Source organism: Oncorhynchus mykiss, chromosome 12 (genome assembly GCF_013265735.2).
Source record: "Oncorhynchus mykiss isolate Arlee chromosome 12, USDA_OmykA_1.1, whole genome shotgun sequence".
In the NCBI taxonomy this organism is placed as follows: Eukaryota; Metazoa; Chordata; class Actinopteri; order Salmoniformes; family Salmonidae; genus Oncorhynchus; species Oncorhynchus mykiss.
Genome location: NC_048576.1, coordinates 56,688,472 through 56,712,586, shown reverse-complemented (window position 1 = coordinate 56,712,586; position 24,115 = coordinate 56,688,472). Strand labels below are relative to the sequence as shown.

Here is a 24,115-nt window from a genome sequence, read left to right as displayed (position 1 = left end):
CATGAGAAACAAGATTCTCTGGTCTGATGAAACCTGGTCTGATGAACTTTTTGGCCTGAACACCAAGCGTCAGGTATGGTGGTGGCAGTGTCATGCTGTGGGGATGTTTTTCATCGGCAGGGACTGGGAGACAGGATCGAGGGAAAGAAGAACAGAGCAAAGTACATAGAGATCCTTGATGAAAACCTGCTCCAGAGCGCTCAGGACCTCAGACTGGGTCAAAGGTTCATCTTCCAACAGGACAACGACCCTAAGCACACAGCCAAGACAACACAGGAGTGGCTTTGGGACAAGTCTCAATGTCCTTTAGTGTCCCAGCTAGAGCCCAGACTTGAACCCGATTTAACATCTCTGGATAGACCTGAAAATAGCTGTGCAGCGACACTCCCCATCCAACGTGACAGAGCTTGAGAGGATCTGCAGAGAAGAATGGGAGAAACTCCCCAAATACAGGTGTGCCAAGCTTGTAGCGTCATACCCAAGAAGACGCAAGGCTGTAATCCCTGCCAAAGAAAGTGCTGAGTAAAGGGTCTGAATACTTATGTAAATGTGATTTCAGTTTTCTATTTTTAATAAACATGCAAAAATGTATAAAATGGTTTTTGCTTTGTCATTATGGGGTAGTGTGTGTAGATTGATGAGGGGAAAAAAACTAGAATACATTGTAGAATGTCTGTATTGTAACAAAATGTGGAAAAAGTCAAGGGGTCTGAATACTTTCTGAATGCACTGTATAACCTTCCAGTGTACCTACCTAGCTAATCCAAATATATATTTGCATTTATTGATTAACCTCAGCTTGAATTCATGGTGCTAGCAGCTGCACATAATTGCTTTTTAATGTACATAAATGAGCACGTGAGAGCAATAAATTTTAAATGTAATAAAAACTGTTGCACCTACAAATGTAGTCATTCCGGCATTTAAGTCCAATTGTCACTTTAAGGAGGCTATAGTCTTGTTTTAACCCGATGTTTAAAATTTGAGCTAGGTAGGCGCGAGAAAAACTCTTAAAAGGGAATTGCTAACAACCCTGTCAAAAAATCTGGTATGTGGTTCTCGATAACGACCGGACGGTTCATGACGAGAGACCGGGAGTGTATTGTGTACCTCCAATCAAGTTGATTTGCGAATTTTAATCAAGATTGGTGTCAAATTGGCATAGATATGATGGTAGGGAGATTTTAATTGAACACTGAGCTTCAACCAATGCCGATAATAGACTAAGATCAATGAGGTTTTAGACATCTTTAGACAGGTAAACCCTTCTCAGCTCTGACAATCAGACATTAGCATTTTAATCGTGCATCTCCCAACCCCAGAATCCCCCCTCCCTCCACACTGCTTGCCTGCTGCCCCCTTGCACCTCTGCCCTTCTGTTCGGGATCACAGCATAGCGGGGCGGAGATGATGTTCGCTAAGCCACGCATGATAACGAGAGGTAATTACCAGATACATTAGTACAGAATGCAGCAGCAGCCCACATACAAAGCACCGGTAGGGGGTTTGTGTGTGTGTGCAGTCTGCTATGTGTCACTAGCATTATGATTCACCATTAGAGGAGGAAATGAGGAACAGCTGAATATTATAACTAAAGACCACCGGTATTCTCACTCTGGGACTCATCACACCCTGATTGACAAACGGGAAAACAGATCAAATCAAATTATTTGTCACATGCGCCAAATACAACAGGTGTAGACATTACTGTGAAATGCTTACTTACAAGCCCTTAACCAACAATGCAGTTCAAGAAATAGAGTTAAGAAAATATTTACTAAATAAACTAAAGTAAAAAAAAATAAAAAATAACGAGGCTATATACAGTGGGTGGCGGTACAGAGTCAATGTGCGGGATACAGGTTAGCCGAGGTAATTTGTACATGTAGGTAGGGGTAAAGTGACTATGCATAGATAATAAACAGCAAGTAGCAGCAGCATAAAACAAAGGGGGGTGGGGGGGTGTCAATGTAATTTGTCTGGGTGGCCATTTTATTAATTGTTCAGTCGTCTTTTGGCTAAAAGATGTTAAGGAGCCTTTTGGGCCTAGACTTGGAGCTCCGGTACCGCTTGCCGTGCGGTAGCAGAGAGAACAGTCTATGACCTGAGTGACTGGTTTTTGACTATTTTTTGGGCCTTCCTCTGACACCGCCTAGTATATAGGTCGTGGATGTCAGGAAGCTTGGCCCCAGTGATGTACTGGGCTGTGCAAGCTACCCTCTGTAGCGCCTTACGGTCGGATGCCGAGCAGTTGCCATACCAGGCGGTGATGCAACCGGTCAGGATGCTCTTGATGATGCAGCTGTAGAACTTTTTGAAGATATGTGGACCCACGCCAAATCTTTTCAGTCTCTTGAGGGGGAAAAGGCGTTGTCGTGTCCTCTTTACGACTTTCTTGGTATGTTTGGACCATTATAGTTTGTTGGAGATGTGGACACCAAGGAACTTGAAACTCTCGACCCGCTCCACTTCAACCCCGTTGATGTGAATGGGGGCGTGTTCGGCCATCGTTTTCCTGTAGTCCACGATCATCTCCTTAGTCTTGCTCATGTTGAGGGAGATCAGGCCTACCACTGTTGTGTCGTCAGCAAACTTAAATTATGGTGGTGGAGTCGTGCATGGCCACGCAGTCATGGGTCAACAGAGAGTACAGTAGGGGACTCGGCATGCAGCCCTGAGGGGCCCCCATGTTGAGGATCAACGTACAGATGTCTTGTTGCCTACCCTTACCACCAGGGGGCAGCCCGCCAGGAAGTCCAGGATCCAGTTGCAGAGGGAGGTGTTTAGGTCCAGGATCCTTAGCTTAGTGCCCACAAAGCTCATCACTATGGTGTTGAACGCTGAGCTGTAGTCAATGAACAGCATTCTCACGTGTTCCTTTTGTCCACGTAGGAAAGGGCAGTGGTGAGTGCGATTGAGATTGCGTGGATCTTTTGGGGTGGTATGCGAATTGGAGTGGGTCAAGGGTTTCCGGGATGATGGTGTTGATGTGAGCCATGACCAGCCTTTCAAAGCACTACATGGCTACCGACATGAGTGGTACGGGCTGAAGTCATTTAGGCAGGTTACCTTTGTGTACCTGGGCACAGGGACTATGGTGGTCTGCTTGAAAATATCAGTGAAGACACTTGCCAGTTGGTCCGAGAATGCTTTGAGTATACGTCATGGTAATCCATCTGGCCCCGCGGCCTTGTGAATGTTGACCTGTTTAAAAGGTCTTGCTCACATTGGCTATGGAGAGCGTGACCACACAGTTGTTCGGAACAGCTGGTGCTCTTATGCATGCTTCAGTGTTGATTGCCACGAAGTGAGCATAAAAGGCATTTAGCCTGTCTGGCAGGCTCACGTCTCTGGGAAGCTCGCGGCTGGGTTTCCCGTTGTAGTATGTAATAGTTTGCAAGCCCTGCCAGATCCGACGGGCATCAGAGCCAGTGTAGTAGGGTCCAATCTTAGTCCTGTATTGACGCTTTGCCTGTTTGATGGTTCGCCTGAGGGCATAGCAGGATTTCTTCTAAGCGTCCGGATTAGTGTCCCGCTCCTTGAAAGCGGCAGCTCTAGCCTTTAGCTCGGTGCAGATGTTGCCTGTAATCCATGGCTTCTGGTTGGGAAATGTACAGTCACTGTGGGGATGACGTCGTCGATGTACTTATTGATGAAGCCGTTGACTGATGTGGTATAGTCGTCAATGCCATTGGATGAATCCCGGAACATACTCCAGTTTGTGCTCGTAAAACAGTCCTGTAGCGTAGAATCCGCGTCGTCTGAACACTTCCGTATTGACAACAGTCTTAAAAGTGGAATGTCAACGTCATTTGTATTGCATGGATGGAGTATGTTCTAAAATATTACGGAGATCTGGGTCTGGAGGCACAGTGAGAATGTTATCTAACCTATATGTTTGAGCCCACATTCCAAAATACATCATTCATGATATTGATAACCATCTAGGTCACAGAGTAGTCCTAGGCAAAGTGTAAGTACTTGGAAGATATTTGAAATAATAGTTTCTAAGCATTACCATCCTGGGTGAGTAGAATATGTAGTTACAGCTCTAAATCTTTATATGAGATGGAAAAAAAGTATGTCACTTTCTACATTGCTAGCATCATGATGCTGGTGGTCAATCCCCGTCTTCAACATTACCAAGTACAAAGTGGTGCAAGTCTAACTGTAAGTTCTTACCAGTGCTGTGCGGGCTAGGAGCTGTTCATTGGTGGTCAGGGCTAATAGGTACTCCTGGAGAATGCCTTCCTCCTGGAAAACAAAGACAATGGTTTGTCGTCCTTCTCAATAAGATCTTGCTCATCCGTCCTTACATGCTTGCTACACTGTGACTTCCACGCACAGAACATACATTGAGCAATAAAACTGAGGTACAATCACTGAATATGCTATGGCTTTCAAATCATCGATTTCTGCCAAAAGTGCCCATACAACCTACAGTACATTCACTGGAAAGAGTTCATGAAACATTCCAGAGACAATCTCACTTGTCACTGGGAGAGTTTCTGACCACTTACCTCAAGAGTACTGAGAACAGCTTTCTGTGGTATGTAGAATTTAGCGTAGGAAAATCCTTCAAAATTACTAACAAATAAAATAGAGCTTCCAGCAGAAGAAGCCAATTCTGAGAAAGAATAACTCTGTCATGAAGACCTGGGTTCAAATAGCATTAGTTTTCTGTCAGATACTTCAGCTGCGCTTAATTGAGCTTGTCTGGCGCAATGGAACTAATGTAATAGTCCCCAGAAGTGCAACTCCAAACCTCACCCACCTGGCACTCCAGACAGGCTCAACCACACTCTGGAATTAGACGAAAAAACAAATCCTAGTTGAACCCAGGCAGGTCTGGTGTTACTGTTATTATGTAACCGTGGAGAGAGAGAAGAGTTCCACAATATAGATAAGACTGTGACTGGCCAAATGGAGCTTTTATGGTGAAGCTAGTAGGAGAGGGAGACACAATCCAGACCCTCATACCTCCATCCGTCAGTCTCGCAAGCTGCTAAATGTGACTCTATTCCCTATTTAGTGCACTACTTTCACAAGGGTCCATAAGGCTCTGGTCAAAAGTAGTGCACTATATAGGGAATAGGGTGTATTTTGGGACATATCCTCACTCTCCCTGTCCCAGCCTGCTGTTTATACTAAGGTAATATCTTGGACTATTTATATAGCTGACAGTGCGCGACAATCCCTGACATGTATACTTCAGGAGATATAGGCAAATATAACTAAAGGATCCATTTGATGATGTTAGAAACGCCTTTATACAAGTCACTTCCTGTCTGAAGTACATTGTATGCGTACCAAATAGCACCCTATTCACTACATAGTGTACTGCTTTTGAAAAGCAAAAGTAGTGCACTACACACAGGGAAAAGGGTGCTATTTGGGATTCAGCCTATGTCTTAGAGATTAACATCTTCCCGAGGTGCTCTCATGCACATAGAACAAACGTTTCGGAAGTTGGGAACCCAGACCCACATCTCCCATGCACGCTGGCCAGCTCTGTCACGAGACACGACATAAGACACTGTTTGGGGATGCAGCAGAAGTGACTGTATATTAACCACTGAGCCTTGGCAGTTCATACAGTATGTCTACTGGTTCTGGATGATAAGTCCTGCACCAGATAGACCAGACAGGCTACAGTTGACAACTAGCCAAGCTGGCTTTATTTGTCACATTAACAGAAATGTTGATTCGGGTCTATTGTTTCTGTCAAATGAACCTCAAATATGAGTAGGGTGCTATTTGTGGAGGCTTACATAATGTACTTGGTCCTCCTCGTTTAGTTTTTTTGAAAACCTAATAAAAGTAAAGGCTCTGAAACCTGACGCGTCAACATGTTCAACAGCACGCCGCGCTGGCGGCATCAGGTGTCAACATGTTCAACAGCACGCCGTGCTGGCAGCATCAGGTGTCAACATGGAACTGTGAACTACGCTGTATGTCATCACCTTACTGGGAACTGCCCCATTCGTCAACACACTGACAAAGCAGATTCAATGCTCATAATTATTTTTAGGACAAAGGTGATGACGTATCTATTACACCTTCACAACTCCTGTAGTCTGGTCTGAGCATAGACATCTGTATAATATATTGTCAGGGTGTGAGTGTGTCGATCTCTCTCTTTGTGTAAGTGTATGTGTGTGTGTGTGTCATAGTAGAACAGAGTCTAAGGTTTGTCTAAGGTTTAGACACACACACACACACACAGACTAGTGCATGCTGAGGCTATGGTCAGTGTTTCCCCTCTGATTTTTTCAGTGGTGGTGGCAAGGTTAGTGGGGGTCATTTTTGGGACACACAATAGTGTGCAATATGTATGACAAGGCCCTGCACACCTCTGGGATGCCCCTCCTCCTCTGTTCTTTCGCAGAACACAACACTTCACTACCCACCAGTTCAGATATGGAGAGTGAGTCAGCAGTAAATAGGCTTTGCAGCAAACAAACACATTTAGGTGTTTGTGAGAGTGTTTGTAAAAAAAACTAGTATTTTTCTGTGGGTTGATTATACAGAGAGAGATGGATTATATACAGTACCAGTCAAAAGTTTGGACACACCTACTCGTTCAAGGGTTTTTCATTATTTTTTTACTATTTTCTACATTGTAGATTAATAGTGAAGACATCAAAACTATGAAATACCACACATAGAATCATGTAGTAAACAAAAAGATGTTAAACAAATCAAAATATATTTTAGATTTGAGACTTCAAACTCGCCACCCATTGCCTTGATGGCAGCTTTGCACACTCTTGGCATTCTCTCAACCAGCTTTATGCGGCAGTCACCTGGAATGCATTTCAATGAACTGGTGTGGCTTGTTAAAAGTTAATTTGTGGATTTTTTATTATTTTATGCGTTTGAGCCAATCAGTTGTGGTGTGAGAAGGTAGAGGTGGTAACCAGAAGATAGCCCTATTTGGCAAAAGACCAAGTCCATATTATGAAAAGAACAGCTCAAATAGGCAAAGAGAAACAACAGTCCATCATTACTTTAATGCATGAAGGTCAGTCAATACGGAACATTTCAATAACTTTTTGAAGAAAGTTTCTTCAAGTGCAGTCGCAAAAACCATCAAGTGCAATGATGAAACTGGCTATCATGAGGACCGCCACAGGAAAGGCAAACCTCTGCTGCCGAGGATAAGTTAATTAAAGTTAAATGCACCACAGATTGCAGCCCAAATAAATGCTTCACAGAGTTCAAGTAACACACATCTCAACATCAACTGTTCAGAGGAGACTGCGTGAATCAGGCCTTCATGGTCAAATTGCTGCAAAGAAACCATTACTAAAGGTCACCAATAAGAAGAAGGGACTTGCTTGGGCCAAGAAACACGAGCAATGGACATTAGACCAAGTGAAATCTGTCCTTTGGTCTGATGAGTCCAAATTTGAGATTTTTTGTTTGTGAGACGCAGAGTAAGTGAACGGATTATCTCTGCATGCGTGGTTCCACTGTGAAGCATGGAGGAGGTGGTGTGATGGTGTGGGGGTGCTGATCGTGATTTATTTAGAATTCAAGGCACACTTAACCAGCATGGCTACCACAGCATTTTGCAGCAATACGCCATCCCACCTGGTTTGCACTTTGTGGGAATATTATTTGTTTTTCAACAGGACATTGACCCAAAACACACCACCAGGCAGTGTAAGGGTTATTTGACCAAGAAGGACAGTGATGAAGTGCTGCATCAGATGACCTGGCCTCCACAATCACCCAACCTCAACCCAATTGAGATGGTTTGGGATGAGTTGGACAGCAGAGTGAAGGTAAAGCAGCCAACAAGTGCTCTGCATATGTGGGAACTCTTTCAAGAGTGTTGGAAAAGCATTCCTCATGAAGCTGGTTGAGAAAATGCCAAGAGTGTGCAAAGTTGTCATCAAAGGCAAAGGGTGGCTACTTTGAAGGTGGCTACTTTGAAGAATTTCAAATATATTTAGATTTGTTTAACACTTTTTTGGTTACTACATGATACTACATGATATGTGTTATTTCATAGTTTTCATGTCTACACTATTATTCTACAATGTAGAATATAGTCAAAATAAAAACCCTTGAATGAGTAGGTGTTTTTTGACTGGTACTGTATATATACACACAGTATATCCAACAAGTCAGTTGGTAAAATGTCTGCACTGCTAGAGCTGCCCCAATCAACTGGAAGTCCTGTTATTGTGTGGTGGTACCGTTTAGGCGCAACAACGGCTCAGCCGTGAAATGGTAGGCCACACAAGCTCACGGCCCACCAGGTGCTTAAGCGCATAGCGCGTAAAAACCGTCTGCTCTCGGTTGCGATGTTCGATGAGCAGGTGTGCACATACTTTTGGTCATGTAGTGTATGTAGTTAGATACATAGATGGATGGATGGATGGATGGATAAATCGATGGATAGGTACACACGTTCCTCTTAGGTGAATCAGTGTCTGTACTGCGTGTCGATCTCAGGCCATCACTATGGTACCCAGTGTGACTGTGTGAGTGCTAGTGGGAACTCCTACTGCCCCCTGCTGGTAGAACCACACAACACTCCCACATGAAAACAACACATCAACCTTAGTTTGAAGCCCACACACACACGCAGATCAACAACAACAACAACAGCAACAACAGCAACACATCCACCATAGGTATTAGCCCAAACCAGACAGACAGACACCCAGACATACTAATTTCCTCTCATATCCCCAGCAGCCAGCGGTGGAGATCCATCTCTGTGACAAGTCAACAGATCATTCATTTCAGTAATTTCACTGTTGGACTGGCAGCTTAAGCCGCATTCATTCAGTGGGGAGAGGAGAGGGAACTACTCTAGTCGAGAGCCTTTATAGCCAGTCAGGTTGAATGGGTATCTATCTTTAAATAAGTAGACGTGACAGTTCCGTCTTGAACTAGCTCATTTTAAGAAAAAATGAAAAGATTAACTAATGTCTCCACCTGTCAGAACACAATGTAGACGTAACTGGCTCAATTTAAGGGACACCAAGCTGGAAGGATCATTTCCTGCTGGACTGCAAAACACATGCATGCCTTTCCTTAATTCAGAATTCAAGGCAGGTTAAAGAGCAACTGGTCACCCACGCACCTATTGAAGGTTTCAGGTGGGCAGCTCTCTCTCGCTTCATCCTCACCATCTCTCCTCTCGCTCTCTCCCCCTCCTCCACCCTCTCTTTCATTCTGCCTCTCCCCCTCCCAGGCTCCATCCCTCTCTCTCTCCACCATCAAGCTAGAGAGATAATAAATAGTGGTGTGCCAGCCAGGCAGCAGGTGCCAGGGGCTGTGTTGTGTGACAGATGGCAGACCTGCTGCTCTGGGCCTGGACTGGGCCCAGCAGGTGAACAGGTGGGCTGAATAACACACTGAGGGGTCAGGGCTATGTGACAGTGCTATATTAACCTTCCTAGGTGGAAACAGGCAGGCTAGCTGACAACACAGATTACCACACACACACATATTGAGAAGTGCATTAACACATCTAGAGTGCCAGCACTATCCGTAGACTGGTAACTGGTTCTTCACATTGACATGTCTGATAAAAAAGACGAGCTCTTTGGGAATTAGTAAACTACGTATGAACCTGTACAACCTTTTACTACTACCCTCCCGTCATAGAACGTTATGTCCTCTAATTGGACAGCAGCAAGTGTGTCTGTGTGTATGTGTTTCTCACCATGGCCCTGGCTTCAGCGATGAAGAAGAGCTCAGTGAGTGCTCTGTGTAGGGGCAGCAGTACAGTGATACTGGTGGGGTCCTGACTCAGACCGCTCTCCATGGTCATGAACAGCTGCCATAGAGGCCTCAGCAGGGTCAGCTCACAGCCCCTACACACACACACACACACACACACAGATATAAGAGTTAGAGACTAGCACACACTCAACACACACACACACACACACACACACACACACACACACGGTGTCTTTTCAGTGAGATGTGAACCTGCAAATTGGGTCAAGTTAAGCTCCGTTAGTTCTCACCATTAGGCGGCGACATACATCTGTAGGATAGTGGGTTCGTTTCCTGGGATTACCCATACGTAAAATGTATGCACGCATGTCTGTAAGTTGCTCTGGATAAAAGCGTCTACTAAATGACATGTATTATTATTATTATAACACATTGTGTATTCTATTTAGTCAGGGTGATGTCACTACGGCCAGACGGGGCCAACGGCATGGAAAATATGCAAATCCTCCAATAGATATGTGACCTCATCTCCATGGCAACTATCAGGACATTAGGCTTCTCTGGAATACTCTAAGCAAAAACTGTTTTCTTTAGCTCTAGGGGGAAACACAGACGCAGAGGATACAGATGTGTTTGTAATCTTCATACTGAGCCTTGAAATTGGGTACAAAAGGGGTCACCAGAATATCATCCTAGGAAACTATTAAATGGTTTTAGCTGCTAATCAGTAGGTTTTTTACCAAAGTCTCAAGTATAATAGTGTACCCCAATATTTGTGACACGTTTGCTTTATGGTTCTAGTAGGCAAAGAGTGCGGTTGAGTCGTGTGTTTGGGAGTGTGAATCCAGCTTGTTACTCTAGGTACCTGATTCTAAACTAGGCTAAGTAGTGCCTGAAGTCCTGAAAGCGTTGAGCAGGTGACAGAATGAGGTGTGTGTGTGCGTATTTACTTGTGTGTGTACTGTGCGTGCATGCGTTCAAGATGGATGCGAGGGACAGGGACATTGGACGGAGTCTCACCTCTGTGATTGACACTGCAGGAGGCGGAGCAACAGGTGGATGGCCTTCAGTCTTTGGTTCCCGGTCTGGCGGCAGGCCACGCCCACCTGCCACTCCCAGATGTCAGCCAATGGGAGGTGGCTAAGCACTTGGTCATCAGCCAACATTTGTTTTAGGATCTCAAAACCTGTTTGAGGAAGAGACAAAGAGAGATTTAGACGTGAAAGGATAGAAACTATTTCCCTCTATGATCAGAGAGCACTCAGTAGCACTTCTTCTCGTGTGTGTGTGTGTGTGTGTGTGTGTGTGTGTATGTGTGTGTGTGTGTAGTCAGCTGCATTAGACACCCATTATAAAAGCTTAACCTTAACATGTGACAGGTCCTCAGCTGATGCTAGCCCCGGCCCACTTCGTTCATCAGTCTCACTCTCCCAATGCCGCTGCAGTGTGTGTATGTAAGTGTGCGTACATGCATGTGTGTAGACCGACCTGTCTGGAAGCGGCCCCTGTGTCCCCCAGTGACAGTGAATTTGTATCCCCACTCTGTGTTGCTCATGTCTGAGATGAACCTGTAGTGCAGAGTATCCCCTGTGGAGAAAACACACAACAGTAATCAACACTCTCCCTCGCCTAGACCCCCCTCTCCCTTTCCTAGTCTCCCCGTCCCCTCTCTTCCAAGCCCATCTCTCTCTCCCTGCCATTAGTCCCTGTCCCAACCCCCTCTTTCCCAGACAGTCCCTCTCCCAGCCCCCTCTGTCCTGTCCCCTCACCAGGGATCTCGAAGTCAGTCCATTTCTGTGGGGAGCCGCTGAAGTTGTGCAGATCCTGGAGAAAGTCAGAGCTGCTGCCCATGATAAGTTCATCACAGCCCTCCTCAGTGTAACAGCGGGAGTCAAACTTCACAGATAGGTAGATGGCCCCTGGGATGTGCACCTTGTCCTACAGACAGAGACAGAGACAGAGACAGAGATAGAGATAGAGATAGAGATAGAGATAGAGACAGAGAGAGACAGAGACAGAGACAGAGACAAAGACAGAGAGAGGAAGCTCTACAAAATCATTGCTCGGCTGCATAACAGTTAGTCCAACGCATGCTTCCTCCAGTAGGCCACACAGGAAAGCCACAGTACATATCTGGCGTGGAATTATCTTAATATCAAAAGAATGAAAACCACTTCCACATGCTTATATTTGAAGTTATGTATCATTTTCTTGCAAATACTCATTGATACTGATATACAGTTAAAGTCTGAAGTTTACATACACCTTAGCCAAATACATTTAAACTCAGTTTTTCACAATTCCTGACATTTAATCCTAGTAAAAATTCCCTGTCTTAGGTCAGTTAGGATCACCAATTTATTTTAAGAATGTGAAATGTCAGAATAGTAGTCGAGAGAATGATTTATTTCAGTTTTTATTTCTTTCATCACATTCCCAGTGGGTCAGAAGTTTACATACACTAAATTAGTATTTGGTAGCATTGCCTTTAAATTGCTTAACTTGGGTCAAAGGTTTCAGGTAGCCTTCTACAAGCTTCCCACAATAAGTTGGGTGAATTGTGGCTCATTCCTCCGGACAGAGCTGGTGTAACTGAGTCAGGTTTGTAAGGCCTTGTTGTTCGCACACGCTTTTTCAGTTCTGCCCACAAATTTTCTATAGAATTGAGGTCAGGGCTTTGTGATGGCCACTCCAATACCTTGATTTTGTTGTCCTTAAGCCATTTTGCTACAACTTTGGAAGTATGCATAGGGTCATTGTCCATTTGGAAGACCCATTTGCGACCAAGCTTTAACTGACTGATGTCTTGAGATGTTGCTTCAATATATCCACATAATTTTCCTACCTCATGATGCCATCTATTTTGTGCAGTGCACCAGACCCTCCTGCAGTAAAGCACCCACACAACATGATGCTGATGTGGTAAGAGTTCTCAGTGGGGAATTAGATCTATGTGGTACCCACCTCAAAGTTAGTGTTGTTGTCGTAGGGGTGTTTGGACTCCCGGACTTGCACGGCCATGCCAGGCTCCTCCATGAACTGACACGCTGTCAGAGACAAACTACCCAGCATGCTCTGGCTGCAGCCAACCAGCACTTTCTGTAGAATCTGGTGACCAAAGGAATGAGTTAACCCACATCAACATGTACACACCCTACACATTTCCATACCACTCACTCACACACAATTTTGTGCACCCCCTCTCACCCGTTTCCAGAGTGGAAGCTCAATAACTCCCTGTGTGAAACATCACACACACACCACCGCCACACGCTTACCCTCTCCCAGAGTGGTCGCTCCTCCAGCTGCATCAGCATGTCCAGGATGTAGGCCATGTGTGATGCCCCGCTCAGCTCCAGAGCCTCCTCACTCAGTGGCGCCCCCTGGGGCCAGTCAGCCAGCAGCGACGCCAGCACGTGGCGGGCATACAGGGTGGCGATGGCCTGGTTCACCTGAACATATTGATATCATCATATCATTTAGAAGACCATTTTATCCAAATCCACTTGCAGTACAGCGACTGCATACTTCTTGAGTAGGTACAGATTAAGACAAGTCCTGGCCTAAAAAAAGCATGTTCAATGGCTTAATATGTGTCCGGGAAACAAGCCCGTTTAGTATACGTGATCCTTGCAGGAATCGAACCCATAACACTGGCATTGCTAGCTAGTGCCATGCTCTTACAGTACCAACTGAACCAGACAGACAGGACCACCGCATCCACCTACCTTGACTAGGTACTGTCTGACAGAGCGGTTGCTGCGGGCGTCCAGCTCCTTGTGCAGCAGGGCGGAGGACTTGGTGCGGCGCTGCTTGGCGTAGCTCAGCTGGAGGTCAGTCTCTGTGTTGGTGATCAGCTTCTGAGTCACCACCGTGGTCTCCTCCGTAGCCTTCTCACAGTGACTGGGCTTGGACTGGGAGAGGAAGGGGGAAGGGGAGTGGGTTATTTATCAACTGGTTCTATTATCTTACTGACACCAATTCTTCAAACTACGTCAAATGTAATGCAGTGCTCTCACCACACAGGGCACGACGATCATGTCAGTGTCCACGGCCTTGGTGCTCCTCTCCTCAGAGCGAGGTCTCTTGGTGGGCTGCCACTTCTGAGCCAGCGTCCTAATCGTCTCGTCCGTCTTGATCACGTCTCCATCAAACCTGCGGGTCGTCAACCAAGTCAGCCACCATCATGCAACGTCATAGCAGAACATTGTCTGGGATGGATGAAAGCTACACAAGTCCGGCATGAACATGACATTGGTGCAATGGTATTCAAAACACATTCTTTATGAAGCATATATTTGTTTATTTCTGTAAAGTGTGTTGTGACTGTTAAATTCAATTGTGATTTGATTTGTATGGAGGAATGTATGACAGGAATGTGATCCAATTCTCACCTCTTCTGCACCTCCAGAAAGAAGGAGTCTGTTCTCTTCATCTGCAGCTCGTACATGGCCCGCAGGATGTGCAGGGGCGCGTTTAAGGCATCATGGGTAATCTGAAACAGACACAATTCAGAGAGATTGTTACAATTCAGAGAGAGAGATATCGTTACTTTCTCGTCCAAGTGGTTTAGTGCTATTAAAGCAGTGGTTAACAAGTTTGCCTACCGACTGGAAAACTGGGATCGAGACTGGAGAGCCAAGGGGCTGTCGCCCTTCGATACATTAGTGTCAGAAGTAGGATAAAAAATTTAAAAAACAGTACAATGAGGATGTGGGCAGACCTGGAAGCAAATCTTAGTCTCTTCGTCGAGCCCCTCCAGTGGGTCAGGCCGGTTGGGGTCGGGGTCGTCGGCACAACAACTAGAGTGGTCCGAGTCATGCTCCTTGTCTTGCTCCTTCTCCTCCCTCTCCCCGTCCTGGCCCTGGGCCATGCTGTGGATCTCTCTCTTGGAGGAGTAGAGCATTATGGAGAGGATCTCCAGGTCTCGGAGCAGCCACAGCTTACTGAAGCCTGTCCCCTTACTGCACTTCCTCACCAGGAGCTGGGTCAGACCGGATTGTTGGATGGCCTCCTGGGCCTCAGCAACGCCGTGCTTCTACAGGGAAGGAACACAACAGGAAATGTTAGACAAAGTCTTCAAGGTCAACCACTAGAAGATGGAAATGGACATTCAATAAAAATACGAAAAATCTAGAAGAAAAACACAGCACAGGTGATTAACATAAAATGTCATATTGAAGAGAGAGAAAGGGACATACTGTAGAAGTTGAGTGATGATAACCAAAAGGTGGCTTTGTTTCTGAGGTACCTTGAGTGTGTTGTAGAGGCCCTTGAGGGCCAGTGAGACGACCCAGGAGGCCTCCACAGCGTCGGGGGTGCTGCTGTCCTGACTGCTCTGCAGCAGGTGGCTGATGATGGAGGTGAAGTTACTGAGGTAGCGGGTTAGCTGGGCCTGGGGGGGTCCCTGACCCTGACCTACGCCCTGGACCTGGGTCCCTGGGCTGTGGGAGCCTGTAGCACTGGAGTCCTGCGGCTGGATCAGCTGGTAGTCCTTCACTGTAAGGACAGGAGAGGGGTGGCATACAGATTCAGAAAATCTTTATTGTCCCGTTGCTGGGCAATTTGGTTGCAGCAGTATAAAAACATCAAAACAGACACACAAATGTGTGAGGGTTTAAAATACAGCTCTACTATGTGCACCATGAGCAAAATGTATGAAATTAACTTTGTGACAGTCCGTCCTCTCACCTGTCTTTCTCTTGCGGGTCTTGACATCCACCACAGCAGCGTGGTTCTTCTCGGTGAAGTGCTTGAGTAGGATCATATGATGCTGCTCGTTGGCATTGTCTATGAACACTGACTGGGTGCCCATACACAGCACCTAGGATAGCAGAAAGAGCCAGGGTCAGACAGAGGGCACAACAGTGCAGGGCAGAAGGTCTTCAAGCCCCTTGAATGGTGGACTAGTGGAGGAGGTTGAGTGATGCAGTACGAAGACGCCAACACCATCATCAAGTTTGCTGAAGACAATGGTGGTAGGCCTGATCACTGACTACGACGAGACAGCCTATAGGGAGGTCAGAGACCTAGCAGTATGGTGCCAGGACAACAATCTCTCCCTCAATGTCAGCCAGACAATCGCGGTGATCGTGGACTACAGGAAACAGAGATCCGAGCACGAGTCGGGAGCTTCAAGTTCCTCGGTGTCAACATCACTAAAGATAGATTGTATCATGGTCCACACAAACCAACCCAGTCGTGAAGAGGGCACGCTTCTTCTCCCTCAGGGGGCTGAAAAGATTTGGCACGGGCCCTCAGATCCATAAAAAGTTCTACAGCTTCACCATTTGAGAGCATCTTGACTGGCTGCCTCACCGATTGGTATGGAAACTGCTTGGCATCTGACAGCAAAGGCACTACAGAGGGTATTGCATACGGCCCAGTACATCACCGGGGCCGAGCTCCCTGCCATTCAGGACCTCGAGAAGAATGCCCTAAAAACTGTCAAAGACTCCATCCACCCAAGTCATAGACTGTTCTCTCTGACACCACACACCAAGCAGTACCAATGCACTGGAACCAACAGGACCCTGAACAGCTTCTACCCCCAAGCAATACGTCTGCTAAATAGTTCAAGTTTACCCAGACTAACTTTTGACTCATCACATACAGTGTATTTGGAAAGTATTCAGACCCCTTGAGTTTTTCCACATTTTGTTACGTTACAGCCTTATTCTAAAAAGGATTAAATAGTCCCACCCCTTTTTTATTTTTAAGAAATTTGCAAAAAAAATCTAAAATCTGTTATCACTTTGTCAATATGGGGTATTGTGTGTAGATTGATGAGGATTTGTTTTTATTTAATCCATTTTAGAATAATGCTGTAACGTAACTGAATGTGGGAAAAGTCAAGTGGTCTGAATACTTCCCGAATACATGGTTTGCTGCTGCTACTGTTTATTATCAATCCTGTTGCCTAATCACTCTATTTCTAGTTATATGTACATATCTAATTAAATTACATTGTACCCCTGCACATAGACTCGGTACTGGTACCCCGTGTATATAGCAAAGTTATCGTTACTCATTGTGTATTTATTATTACGTGTTATTACTTTTCTCTTTCTCTCTGCATTGTTGGGATGGGCCAGTAAGTAAGAATTTCACTGTTAGTCTACACCTGTTGTTTACAAAGCATGCAAGGAATAAAATTAGATTTTAGATTGAGTTCCTGTAAATTGTCAATAGTATATAGGTATATATCATTGGATGCCCCTCAGGAGGAAGGGGAGGACCATCATCTCCAGTGGATTTCATAAAAATGAAAATAGTGATACATAAAAAAAGTTATCCTTTTTAGATATATATATATATATATATTAGTTGTATTTAAGCGACCAAATAATTGATTCAAACACACTGTTTGCAATGAAGGTCAACAGTAGCTTCAACAGCACTCTGTAGGGTAGCATCATTATGTAGCCGGAGGACAGCTAGTTTCCGTCCTCCTCTGGGTACATTGACTTAAATACAAAACCTAGGAGGCTCGTGATTTTCACCCCCTTCTATAGACTTACACAGTAATTATGACAATTTCCGGAGGACGTCCTCCAACCTATTAAGAGTTCTTGCAGCATGAACTGACATGTTGTACATCTAATCAAAGGATCAGAGAATTCATCTAGTACTGAAAGCATAAGCTACAGCTAGCTAGCACTACAGTGTAGTGAGTAGTTGAAAGATAGTTGAACAGTTTTTAACAAATTAAATTCTTCAAAAATGAAGGAGAAGCAATAGAGTTAGCTGTATTTTGTTGTATTTTTCACAATTTCACTTACTTATCTAGCGAATGCAGCGAGCTAGTTCAGCCTACTCAAACACTCAACTCAAACAGAGAGGGATGCTATGTTAACTAGCTGGCTATGGCTATCCAACACTGGAACGCTTCCAAGTCAAGGTAAGCTTGGTTTTGGTTTGGTTTTATTAATTTATTGCTGCTGACTGTACACTGTACTGCATGATTGTAGCGGGTTTGCTAACGCGTTAGTTCAAGTAGATGTGTTGACTATGACTGTAATAGGGTGACCACGATGTAGGCTGTGTGTAGCGATTATGATAAAGGTTTGGCTTGGAAAGGTTTTGCGCCTGGTCACAGGCAGCTGATGTGTTGTGCACTGTCCACAAGTGAAGGGAAAAGGTGAGAGGAGAAGAGCGCATAGATGCGAGAAGGAATTATACAACAGTCAAAGGGATCATGCTGTTTGTATGTGGCTGCTATGAAAGTAAACTGTGTTTGAATGTGATCAGGGGTGTATACATACAGGTGATTCTGTTGAAAAACGTTTCTTAAATAGAAGCAAACAGAACAAAACGGGGATAAACATACCTGAATTTGTCCAATAGAAACTCATGTTAGATACATTGAGGGAAAAAAGTATTTGATTCCCCTGCTGAATTTGTACATTTGCCCACTGACAAAGAAATTATCAATCTATAATTTTAATGGTAGGTTTATTTGAACAGTGAGAGACAGAATAGAAAAACGCACGTCAAAAATGTTATAAATTCATTTGCATTTTAATGAGGGAAATAAGTATTTGACCCCCTCTCAATCAGAAAGATTTCTGGCTCCCAGGTGTCTTTTATACAGGTAACGAGCTAAGATTAGGAGCACACACTTTAAAGGGAGTGGTCCTAATCTCAGCTTGTTACCTGTACAAAAGACACTTGTCCACAGAAGCAATCAATCAATCAGATTCCAAACTCTCCAACATGGCCAAGACCAAAGAGCTCTCCAAGGATGTCAGGGACAAGATTGTAGACCTACACAAGGCTGGAATGAGCTACAAGACCATCACAAAGCAGCTTGGTGAGAAGGTGACAACAGTTGGTGCGATTACTTGCAAATGGAAGAAACACAAAAGAACTGTCAATCTCCCTCTGCCTGGGGCTCCATGCAAGATCTCACATCGTGGAGTTGCAATGATCATGAGAACGGTGAGGATTCAGCCCAGAACTACACGGGAGGATCTTGTCAATGATCTCAAGGCAGCTGGGACCACAGTCACCAAGAAAACAATTGGTAACACAATATGCCGTGAAGGACTGAAATCCTGCAGCGCCCGCAAAGTCCCCCTGCTCAAGAAAGCACATGTACATGCCCGTCTGAAGTTTGCCAATTAACATCTGAATGATTCAGAGGACAACTGGGTGAAAGTGTTGTGGTCAGATGAGACCAAAATGGAGCTCTTTGGCATCAACTCAACTTGCTGTGTTTGGAGGAGGAGGAATGTTGCCTATGACCCCAAGAACACCATCACCACCGTCAAACATGGAGGTGGAAATATTATGCTTTGGGGGTGTTTTTATGCTAAGGCGACAGGACAACATCACTGCATCAAAGGGACGATGGACTGTGGCATGTACCATCAAATCTTGAGTGAGAACCTCCTTCCCTCAGGCAGGGATTTGAAAATGGTTCGTGGATGGGTATTCCAGCATGACAATGACCCAAAACACATGGCCAAGGCAACAAAGGAGTGGCTCAAGAAGAAGCACATTAAGGTCTTGGAGTGGCCTAGCCAGTCTCCAGACCTTAATCCCATAGAAAATCTGTGGAGGTAGCTGAAGGTTCGAGTTGCCAACCGTCAGCCTCGAAATCTTAATGACTTGGAGAAGATCTACTGCAAACCTGGTGGCCAACTACAAGAAACGTCTGACCTCTGGGATTGCCAACAAAGGTTTTGCCACCAAGTACTAAGTCATGTTTTGCAGAGGGGTCAAATACTTATTTCCCTCATTAAAATGCAAATCAATTTATAACATTTTTGACATGCATTTTTCTGGATTATTTTGTTGTTATTCTGTCTCTCACTGTTCAAATAAACCTACCATTAAAATTATAGACTGATAATTTCTTTGTCAGTGGGCAAACGTACAAAATCAGCAGGGGATCAAATACTCTTTTCCCTCACTGTAGATAGATAGAAACTGTTGGACTAATGATTACACCCTGTATTGTATTCATATTCCTTTCACATAATTACTACATCAAGCTTGTGACTACAAACTCATTGGACGCATTTGCAGTTTGTTTTGGCCTATGTCATCCAAAAAGTCTTACAACACTGATTGACTAGCCTGCTAATATTGTTGCACTTGTTATGTCCAGGAGTCTTAGGCCTAGTTAACTGGTCTGTAACCTGAATACATTTTTGAATTCATGTGAGAAATCAACGTTTGAGGACCGTGTTGGATGCACATGTGCCCAGGGAGACAGCAACCTTACCTTAGGTCCAGGGCCAGCTTTGTCTTGACTCTTTTGAGTCTGCGAGCCCAAGCAGATTATTATGGTCAGATGGTGACGGAAACAAATATACGCAAACAGGAAAACTACAAAACAGGCTAATAAAATTGAATAAAAGGCCTCACAGCCAACAAACAAACCCAGCAGCCTCATGGCTTGCAAGCTGGGACACTGACAGATGATCACCCTAATTGGCAGCACCCGATGTGCTTATCAACCAGGCTCAGCATCTGGACAAGGTTGTTGCTTCCCCCTGTGGGAATGGAATGTGGATGCGATAGCGAGCTGTAGTGTGCTGTCTAAACTACCTAACATATTCCATAAAAATAGTAGCTGAATTAGTCAGTACCTCAGGGAAGCCGACTAGCACCAGCAGGGTGAAGAGGTTGGTGCGTTTGAGCGTTTGTGGTAGTTGCCGGACACAGTGGTCAGTGAAGGCTGCTATGACAACACTCCACTGGGGACAGGCGTTCAGGCTCCGCAGGATATCAGCCACCGAACACGCCCAGTCCAGACCTATACGACTACATTTCAAAAGAGAGAGAAAATATATCTAGTGACTTCATCATAACAATGACTGTCAAGCAACCTCTTCAGATTTAGATGCGTCCTATATGACAACAAAGAAGAGAGCGGGAGAAGAGATGTCTTTACAACAGTGGTGTTAGAATAATTGTCAAGCAATACAGTCAAATCTGCGGCAAACCTAGGAAAATTTCAGTTGAACTATTTTAATTAACAATCAAAAATGTTACTGTGAGCTGCAAAATAACTCCCTTTTGTAAGGATTTGCTTTGTGGCAATATTCTAGGACCTTGCCATTCCAGTACATGTAACAGACAGCCTACATGGCCACCTGATTATTTACATTCGCCACACACTACCTTCTATATTGTTTGCTAACATTAGCGAATGTTGGCGGGTAACACAAAACAAATGTTAGCCAACATTAGCTAACATTTGCAAACTATTTCCCTAGTTGAATGCACATCTAGATCTACTGGATGTCCTGTTCCACTCTCCGGTTCACTGTGGTGCATGTCTATGGTGCCATTGTTTACCTGTCCAGACAAACAGCCCCCAGGCTGAAAAGTAGCTGTGTGGTCTTCCAGCCCTGTGTGTCAGCCCCGGAGGCAGCCCCCTCTCCAGGGGTGAGCAGCTCGTACTTATCGGCTAGGGCCTCTCTGACGGCCACGTCCGCCTCCAGGGGTGGTATCCTCAACAGCAGCTGCCCCAGGAGACCAAGGGTCAGGTGGTAGGTCTCGTTCAGACACCCGGCATTGGAGATGACCACCCTGAAGAGCTGGGGCAGGATGGGGCTCAGGCTGGACAGAGCAAGGGTGGAGCCCTGGGGGAGGGGGGAAATGCAAGAGGTCAGAGGATAAATAGTTACAGCGGTAACTACACAGTAATAACTGTAGTAACAATATTGCCTTGCATAGTAACCGTTGTTAGTTATTACTGTGTAGTTACAAAGGGCAACTTAAGTGACCGCTTGAACTTAAAGAACGGTGTATTGGCTCTGAGCCCCCTTGGCTATTCAGAACAATACAACTGAAGGCACTTCATAGACTCAGTATGGACTTCCTAGCTTCTGCTGCTATCTTGTGGTACAACCATCTTACCGGTTTGGCTGGAGGCAGCATGGCAGCTAGCAGCCCCAGGATCCTCTCTCTGGAGCACTCTGCAAACACATGCTCCTGGATGGGCACCTTGGCCATCTTCTCATCCCTCTCCTTCATCATCTCTCTCATCTCTTCTATGTCCTCAGGCGTTGGAGAGGTGATGGTCTCTGAGACCGACTCTGGAGCTGGGGGATACAGGGAAACAGGCAAAGGTTAACTTAGCTTCATCTCCAGACTAGATTAGGCGCAGCAGTCATGGACAAAGATGGATGGGTGAATGCTGTGATACCGACTGACACACTCATTCAAACAGGTCGATGGACAGGATGACTTAACCAACATTCAATTCAGCTATAAGATATCCACAACATTCTTGTACCATTTCACCAATTGGTGATGAAAGCTAACAATGGTCTGACACACATTCATTTGAATTGGATTCAAAGCGACTACTAAATTCCCCATGGGGCGGGGGGGGGGGTTGATTAGAAAAGCACAAGGCTGGTCACCTCTGACCACGGGAGAGAGTGTTCCCTCGCTGGACAGAGACGGGGTCTGGCTGAGGCTGGACGAGTCTAGGGTGTCCTGTTTCACCAGCTTCTTCTTCCCCTTCTCCTGTCCTCCTTCTCCCTCTGATGTGGAGCACACCTCCAGGGCAGCAGGGGGAGACTGCACCTCCTTCTCCTTCCCTTTCTCCTTCCCCTGGGCTTTACTCTGATGGACAAACAGAAGAAGGATCGTCAGTGTGTGGTGGTGTATTGGAGCAGTAGAAGTGAACAGCTGCAGGGGGAAATGGATTCTGAAGCAGAATCACATCGGTAAAAACAGACATTTTACAAGGAGTAGGGACACAATATGGAAGCCGAGGCCTGGCTCCAGGCCAGGGTCTAGTAACTCACCTTGTCCCTAGAGGGCAGTGGTGAGCAGATAGCAGTGGTGGAGCCAGGCAGAGAGGATGTGTCTTCTGTGGTGGTGTTGATGCTGAGCTCCTGGGAGGGTGAATCAGGACACAGCTCACTCTCTGACTCATTAGAGGCCAGCAGGGACAGCAGGGCAGAGGACCGCAGACCTGCACACACACAGGGATGGAATGATTCAATAGAAACCCTAACAAGTTGCAATATGTAACTGTATAATTTCCCTCCCCATCACTACAAGATATACAGGCCTACCTTTGCCAGTCTGTCCCTTGAGCAGGCACTCGGTAATGAGCTGTGAGCAGCGTGTCTGCAGGGCGGAGGCCTGGGTCAGGGTGTCTGGCCCCAGAGGCTCCCCCTCCTGCTGTCTCTCGCTGCTCAGGTCTGAGGTGTAAAGAAAAGAAACAAATACTTTTCAATGACAATTACAACTCCATCAAGTTGAGTGCTGCTCCCGTTTCGTCATTGTTATGTGACAGACTATTGACTTGAAGCTCCCTTTCATTTTTATGCCAGAGGATAAGAGTTGAGCACGTTTACCTGAGGTGTACAGGGCCAAGGCAGCAAACAGCAGCCAGGAGTAGTTGTGGATGTAGGGCTGGATGAGACGGTGGCGGTCACTGATCCTGATGGTCACCATGGGACAGACGGTGATCCGATGGGTCGGGAGGTGACTGGAGGACGACATGAAGGAAAACCGAGAGACAGGGTGAGAGACGGTAGGCTGCTGCAGTACCTGTGCATTACCGCCGCAGTCAATTCTACTGAGGAAGACGTATCAGCTTTAGCAGGTTTTAGATCGATTAGATAGAGACGTAACATATAATAAGCCTCATTAAAAGACAAAGCCTCATACATGCTTTTAGCGTTATGCCTAAAGTGTTTCCGAAACAAAAATGTGTTAGTATGTTACCTGTCGGGGTATTTCTTGGCATTGTAGCAGCCGAAGCAGAGGTCAAAGTCTTCACAGACATTACAGTTGATCCTGCTGCCCACAATGAGGCCCTGGCAGTGGTCACACGCATACTCCATGTTCACCATCTCATGGTCGTCCTCGTGACCCTCGGGTTTGGCACCACCTAGATACACACAGAGACGGTTCAGGTAGTTTTGAGGAAAGATGCAACTGTTTTACATTCTCACGTTGAAGCTTAAACAAGACACTTCAGGTCCAGCTCTACACAGGTAGGGTGTGTGTGTGTGTGTGTGTGTGTGTGTGTGTGTGTGTGTGTGTGTGTGTGTGTGTGTGTGTGCGCAATGGGAGTGTGTGTGTACTCACTGAGGAAGCAGGTCTTGCACAGGTCCATGTCCATACACTGCAGACAGCGGTACCGGTGCCAGGGGGCCATCCTCTCGCAGCCATCACAGGAGATCACCACGTTGAGCAGGTCGCAATAACGAGCTATGAACATGTGCATCTGAGGACAGGGAGGGGGTAATTACCTCAAGCTTTTGGACAATATCATGGACATGGTTGGGGTCAATTCCATTTCAATTCAAGCGGTAAGCTGAAATTCTAATTCAAATTGTCCTCAATGCATTTCAATGACAAAATTGTAATTAGAATTGACATTTTTGTTAAATTCCTAACTTCCTCATCATGGCCATTCTTTTTC

General features: G+C 45.5%; 1 protein-coding gene across 3 annotated transcripts in view; it reads right to left on the bottom strand.

Annotated features, from left to right (window-relative positions):
• The window catches only part of zzef1 (zinc finger, ZZ-type with EF hand domain 1), a 51,214-nt gene that overhangs the window by 1,696 nt on the left and 25,403 nt on the right, over positions 1-24,115 (bottom strand). For all 3 annotated transcript variants that reach the window (XM_021624238.2, XM_021624239.2, XM_021624240.2), the window contains exons 34-55: positions 23,779-23,917; positions 23,413-23,578; positions 23,040-23,173; positions 22,755-22,883; positions 22,482-22,651; positions 22,092-22,296; positions 21,583-21,767; positions 21,019-21,305; positions 20,307-20,481; positions 15,400-15,532; positions 14,960-15,207; positions 14,432-14,746; positions 14,103-14,203; positions 13,728-13,863; positions 13,437-13,622; positions 12,987-13,160; positions 12,673-12,816; positions 11,478-11,646; positions 11,197-11,295; positions 10,729-10,894; positions 9,689-9,839; positions 4,183-4,254 (exon numbers count right to left, since the gene is read on the bottom strand). In XM_021624238.2, coding sequence (XP_021479913.2) covers positions 4,183-4,254; positions 9,689-9,839; positions 10,729-10,894; positions 11,197-11,295; positions 11,478-11,646; positions 12,673-12,816; positions 12,987-13,160; positions 13,437-13,622; positions 13,728-13,863; positions 14,103-14,203; positions 14,432-14,746; positions 14,960-15,207; positions 15,400-15,532; positions 20,307-20,481; positions 21,019-21,305; positions 21,583-21,767; positions 22,092-22,296; positions 22,482-22,651; positions 22,755-22,883; positions 23,040-23,173; positions 23,413-23,578; positions 23,779-23,917 — 3,684 coding nt within the window. The remainder of the gene's footprint in view (positions 1-4,182; positions 4,255-9,688; positions 9,840-10,728; positions 10,895-11,196; positions 11,296-11,477; positions 11,647-12,672; positions 12,817-12,986; positions 13,161-13,436; positions 13,623-13,727; positions 13,864-14,102; positions 14,204-14,431; positions 14,747-14,959; positions 15,208-15,399; positions 15,533-20,306; positions 20,482-21,018; positions 21,306-21,582; positions 21,768-22,091; positions 22,297-22,481; positions 22,652-22,754; positions 22,884-23,039; positions 23,174-23,412; positions 23,579-23,778; positions 23,918-24,115) is intronic.